Raw genomic sequence first — 6675 nt, forward strand, 5'->3', positions numbered from 1 at the left:
CTTTCCATCCCACATGCTTGGCCTGAGAAACTCCATCAAAACCCTCAGTTCCTAAGGGTACAGTTTGAAAACCACTGGACTTGATGGCTTCTTTATTATTATTATTGTTTAAACATTGATTGCTATACATCATTTAGACTGTAAAGAGACTTTACCCAGCATGATAATACACCTCAGTCCAGCCTAATTGAGAATACTATACACGTTCTCATCAACAGATAATGAACCATATCTGTTTCCCACAAATGTCTTAGCTTTCTATTTTTATCACCAAATGTCCTTTCCTACACTCTTCCTCTCCCAAACTCTTTCCACTTTATCTTTAGTGTCCATAACAATTTTTAATGCTTTTATGTCCTCCAGGCTTTCAAGTCTCTAGAGTGCAGTCAGTATATGTTAAGTGGAGACAGTCTCTAGAGTGCAGACAGTCAGTATATGTTAAGTGGAGACATACAATGTCTCTTTCATAGCCTGATTTGCTTCACTCAGCAACAAATCCTCCATATTCATCCACTTTCAATCAAATTCCATGGCCTTATTGTTTTTTATGGCTGAGTAGTATTCCATGGAGTATATGTGCCACAATTCTACAGTTCATTCGTCTGTTTGTGGACATTTGAGTTGGTTCCATGTCTTAGCAATTGTGAATAATGCTGCAATGAATACAGATGTGCAAGCACTTTTCTGATTGAGTGTTCTGCTGTCCTTTGGGTAGATACCCAGGAGTGGAATTGCTGGATCATATGGTAGTTCTATTTGAAGGTCTTTGAGGAACCTCCATATCATTCTCCACAGTAGCTGTACCAATTTACATTCTTACCAAAAGTGTAGGAGTGTTCCCCTTTCATCACATCCCAGCCATCACTTATCATTGTTTCTTTTTTTTTAATCTTCTCCATTCTGACTGGGGTCAGGTGGTATCTCATTGTGTTTTTGATCTGCATCTCCCTTATGATGAGGAATGTTGAGCATTTCTTCATATACTTTTTGGCAATTTATATATCTTCCTTAGAGAGTTGTTTATTCAGCTCATTTTCCTTTCTTTTTTTTTTTCTTTTTTCTTTTTTTTTTTTTTTTTGAGAGGTTTTTTCTATAGGGCATGTGCACTCACCAGAAAGACAGAGAGAGAGAGACAGAAAGCATTTCCCCATATTTTAATTGTGTTAATCTTTTTCTTCCAGGTAAGCTGCTTGTGTTTCCTGTGTATTCTGATTATCAGTCCCTTATTTGAGGCACAGTTGACAAAAATACTCTCCCATTCTGAGGCTTGTCAATTCACACTAATTATGGTGTCCTTTGCTGTGCAGAAACTTCTTAATCTGATATAATCCCACCTATCTATATTGGGGATTATTGTCTGTGCTTGAGGGTCTTACTTAAGAAGTCTTTGACTACTCCAGTGTCTCCTAGAGTTTCCCCAATGTTTCTTACCAGAAGTTTTATAGTTTGTGGTCTTAGGTTTAAATCTTTGACCCACTTTGAGTTGATTTTTGTTAATGATGACAGACAGTGGTTCTGATTCATCTTTGTGCACATGGATACCCAGGTTTTCTAGCACCATTTGCTAAAGAGGTTTTCCTTTTCCCACTGGATTCACTGGTGCCTTTTGTCAAAGATCAGTTGGCTATATGTTTTGGAGGCTATTACTGGGGTCTCTTTTCTGTTCCATTGGTCCTCATGTCTGTTTTGGTACCAATACCATGCTGTTTTGATTATCACAGCTTTGTAAAATATTTTGGGATTAGGAAGTGAAATGCCACCCACTCCACTCTTCTTGCGCAGGATGACTTTGGCAATATGAAGTCTTTTATTATTCCAGACAAATACTATGATGATCTTTTCTGGATCTGTGAAGAATGTCTCATAATTTTATAGGGATTGCATTAAATATGTAGATTAATTTGGATAGGATTGCCATTTTGATTATCTTCATTCTGCCAATCCAGGAACATGGGATGTCCTTCCACTTTTTTGTGTCCTTTTCGATTTCCTTTGTAAGGTTTTTTTTTCTTTAAAGAATTATTTATTTAATTTTATTTATTCATTCATTTTATTTATTTATTTATTTTAATTTGATCAGAAAGACACAGAGAGAGACAGAGTGAAAGATGGAAAGTGAGAAAGCAAGCCACCAGGTCTGAGACTCAAACCGTGGTTGGCCATGTGGGAATCCAGCGCCCTTATCCACCACACCACTGGCCGGCCCCTTTGTAAGGTTTTCATAGTTTTCCTTACAGAGGACTTTGACTTCCTTGGTTAGTTTTATTCCTAGGTATCTTATGCTTCTTGTGGCTATAGTAAATGGTGTTAATTTCTTCAGTTCTGTCTCAACTTGTTGCTCATATATAGAAATGCTATAGATTTTTGTAAGTTAATTTTGTATCCTACCACTTTACTGTATCCATTTATTACTTAGAGAAGTTTTTTTTCATGGATACTATGTAGACAATCATGTCATCTGCAAACAGATAATTTCAGCTCTTATTTCACTATTGGAATTCCTTTTATTTCCTTCTCTTGTCTGATCACATTGGCTAGGATTTCCAGTACTAAATTGAATAGGAGCGGAGAAAGTGGTCAGCCTTGTCTTGAACCAGTTTTCAGTGGAAAAGCTTTCAGCTTTTCCCCATTCAGTATAATGTTAGGTTTTTCATAGATGACTTTTCTTATACTGAGAAAAGATCCTTCTATGCCAATTTTACTGAGAGTATTAGTCATAAAGGAATGCTGTATTTCGTCAAATGCTTTTTCCACTTCAATTGAAATGATTATATAGTTTTTATCTTTCTTTCTGTTAATATGGTGTATTACATTTATGGTTTTGCGTATGTTGAACCACCCTTGCATCCCTGGAATAAAGCCTACCTGGTCGTGATGAATAATCATTTTTATATGCTGTTGAACATAGTTAGCAAGTATCTTATTGAGAACTTTTGCATCTATATTCATCAGAGATATAGGTCTGTAGTTTTCCTTTTTTGTCATATCCATTTTGGGAGTAAGGGTAATATAGGCTTCGTAGAATGAATCTGGAAGGGTTCCTTCCTTTTGGATCTCTAGAAACAGTTTGAGTAGAATGGGGATTACCTCTTCTTTAAAAGTTTTGTAAGATTCAGCAGTGAAGCCCTCAGGGCTTGGACTTTTCTTTGTTGGGAGGTTTTTTACGACTCATTCAATCTCAGTGCTTGTCATGGGTCTAGTCAGGCTTTCTACGCCTTCCCGAGTTAATCTTGGTAGATTATATGTGTCTAGGAATTTGTACATCCTATCCAGGTTTTCTTCTTTGTTGGCATATAGTCGCTCATACTGTCTTCCAATGATGTTTTGTATTTCTATTATGTCTGTTGTAATGTTTTCTGATTCATTGAGAATTTGATGTATCTGGTTCCTTTCTCTCTTCTTAATTAGTCTAGTTAATGGCGTGTCAATCTTGTTTATCTTTTCAAAGAACCAGCTTTTGCTTTTTATTTTCTGTATAGTTTACTTATTTTCTATGTCAGTTATATCTGTTTGAATCTTTTTTATTTCTTTTCTCCTGGAATTTTTTTGGATTTTTATGTTATTGTTTTTCTAATTCCCTGAGGCATGATATTAGGTTGTCCTTTTGCCACCTTTCTATCTTTTTCTTGTGCACACTAATTGCTATGAACTGCCTTCTTATGACTGCTTTTGTAGTCATCAGCACATCAGTACATCATCCTGATGTTAGTTGTGCAAACCTGACAATATGCATAATGAATGTTGCTAAAATAGACCCTTCTCATAAGAGGCTCATCAGTTACAGAGCCTATCACCAAAAGCTTGCACAAGTATGGCTTTCTTTATCTTCAATGAAAATAAGAATACTGTAATGATTAAATTACTGTAATGATTAAGTTATCAAGCAAAGTGGGTGAAGTAAATAAAGAAGTACATCATGAATTATGAATTATGAATTATGAATTATGGAAACTTATATACTCATTATCATTTATTTCCATGAATCTTTTGATTTCAGTCTTAATCTCTTCAGCAGTCATGAAGTCATTCAGAAGTAGGTTATTTAGTTTTCAAGTATTTGTGTATTTTCAAGGTTTTTTTGTGAGATTAATATCAAGTTTCATTCCATCATGGTCAGAGAAGATGCTGGATATAGTTCCTATACCTTTGAATCTGTAAAGGCTGCTTTTGTTCCTTATTGCCTGGTCAATCTTTGAGAAAGTACCACGGAGGGCTGAAAAAAGTGTATATTTTGTGGTTTTTGGATGGAAATGGATTTGATGATTTCTAAGTGCCATGCTAGATTGTGAATTTGGAACAATACAATGCTGAGATTTTCTCTAATGACGTTATCTGTTTAATTGACAAATAATTGCATGTGTTTGCAGGGTACAACATAATGGGGCAAATGCTGTATCATTCTACTTATATGTAGAATCTAAAAGAGTCAGTCTTATACAGAGTATAGCATGAGTCAGAGATGGGGAGATATTGGTCAAAGCCTACGAAGTTTCAGTTAGACAACAGGAATAAGTTCTGTTACACAGCATGATGTCTCTAGTTAATAATGCATGATATATTTAAAAACTGCTAAAAGAGTAGATTTTAAATGCTCTCATTATGAAAAAAATGACTTTATATTTGACTCAAAGTTTGTAGACATCTAATCATAGGAGCATGAAAGGTTTTAAAATACCACTAGATAATCTAAAATTTGGAATTTGATTTGGGATGCCTCCCCACCCTGGCCCCAACCCACTTTCCAAGGTACCTCCCAGCATACCTTTTCATGGACTTGGGTGACAGTTCCTTTTCTACTTCCTTCACAGGCATGGTGTAGGAATCCACATTGTACTCACTGTCGTCATCATACTCATGGTCTAGCAGTGTTCTTGCCCACGTTCCCATGTCATAAGGGGGTAGCATTCCTCCAAACTCAGAGGGCAGAATCTCAGGATGAATGAGTTGGTGTAGACTATTCAGGTTGTTACCATGCAAAAATATCTACAAATGCAAGAAGAGGGATGAGAAGGAAACCTGCAGTGGAAAATAAATACCATCCAAGTGCTGGGGAAAGCATTTGAGGATAGGAAGAGCAAATGTATGAGTTTGCCAGACCTGTTCAAACATTTAAGCCCTACATCCACTCTGTGCAAGAGGCAACTTTGGCATTATCCTAATATTTCATATAAAAATCCTGATACGTTGGAAGTGTAAATCATTTCCACAAGGTTTGATAGTTATTGGGCTAAAGAGATTGAAAACACATATGTATTTTTCTGTTTCATATTTACAAACATGAATAGAATAAGAGGTGCATACTGCTGGCCTGTACGTCATCCTGATGTTAGTTGTGCAAACCTGACAATGTGCGTAATGAATGTTGTCAAAGTAGACCCTTCTCATAAGAAGGTCATCAGTTACAGAGCCTATCACCAAAGCTTACACCAGTATGCTTTCTTTATCTTCAATGAAAATAAGAATACTGTAATGATTAAATTACTGTAATGGTTACATTATCAAGCAAAGTGGGTGATGCAAATAAAAAAGGACATCAGCATCTTCTAATAAAAGGCTGAGTGAGGGTCATGGCCCAAAGGACCTATGTTCTGTAATGTTACCAGTATCTTTTCTACTAGACATCTTCATACTTAGCATCCAAATACAACATGAAATATTGGGTGGGATATGTAATGCTGTATGCATATATTAATCATTGGTAGGATTTTTCTGCATAGAAATTTTCTTTAAACTAAAGAACTATTAAAGCCATGCACTCCAAGTTTTGTTTCTTCATAAATTATTAGCCCTTTCTTCTTTCATTTCAGTCTCAAAACTGCAGATCAGCCTTCTGTGATAAAACATTGCTGTCATCTCATATAAATTTATAAATTTTTTACTTAAAGGTTATAGTTTATAAGTAACTGTAAGATAGTTTTATAGTTCAGATTCAACATGAACAAACTGTACATTCATATGTGCTTTGCATTCTTTTAGAATCCACTGAAAACAAAAGAAAGATTTGTCTACAATATCAAATAAAATTAGGGGCATGGAAGTCACTCATTATCAATCATTTTCAACAAGTTATGGAAGAGTAAAAGTGAATAAGAGCAGGTCATTGGCCAAAATAAAGCAAACACCTGTCTGTAATACATGATGAGTGGTCTATAGATGTGGAGATGCATCTTGCCCATAGGACACTACACTAGTGGCAAACATGACACCTCTGTCCTCCTCTTTGAGAGCACAACAGCCAGTTTTCATGTCCAGGAAAACATACACACACACATACACACACAGGCACACCTTCACAGAAGTTGAAAGGTTTTTTTCTCAGAAGGAATGAAAAGAATTTTCCTAGGAAAGTTAGGTTCTGGCAACTTAACCTTTATTTTATTAGGCATATAACCAAAATCCTATACAAATATATACATTATATTTAGTTATATATATATATGTATATATTTTCTTTCCTTATTTATGATAGAGTGCACACATGCACATAAAAGACAGAAAATGGAACCACGGTTGTGATGTGGGATCCAGCTTTTCCTAAGCACCACATTACTACTACAGCATGGAGCAAGTCCATAACATACACACACACACACACACACATTTAGTTAGTTAGTTAGTTTTGGAGAGGTTTTTGCTATAGGGCACATGCACTCACCAGAAAGAGAGAGAGAGAGA

The 6675-nt window shown here is 35.7% G+C and overlaps 1 protein-coding gene across 1 annotated transcript in view; it reads right to left on the reverse strand.

Moving 5' to 3' along the window:
• The window catches only part of CLVS2 (clavesin 2), a 97596-nt gene that overhangs the window by 8889 nt on the left and 82032 nt on the right, over window positions 1-6675 (reverse strand). The window contains exon 5 of the mRNA XM_006161621.2: window positions 4763-4983. Within this exon, the coding sequence (XP_006161683.1) occupies window positions 4763-4983 (221 nt within the window). The remainder of the gene's footprint in view (window positions 1-4762; window positions 4984-6675) is intronic.

Source organism: Tupaia chinensis, unplaced genomic scaffold (assembly GCF_000334495.1).
Source record: "Tupaia chinensis unplaced genomic scaffold, TupChi_1.0 Scaffold138683_1, whole genome shotgun sequence".
NCBI classification, from domain to species: Eukaryota; Metazoa; Chordata; class Mammalia; order Scandentia; family Tupaiidae; genus Tupaia; species Tupaia belangeri.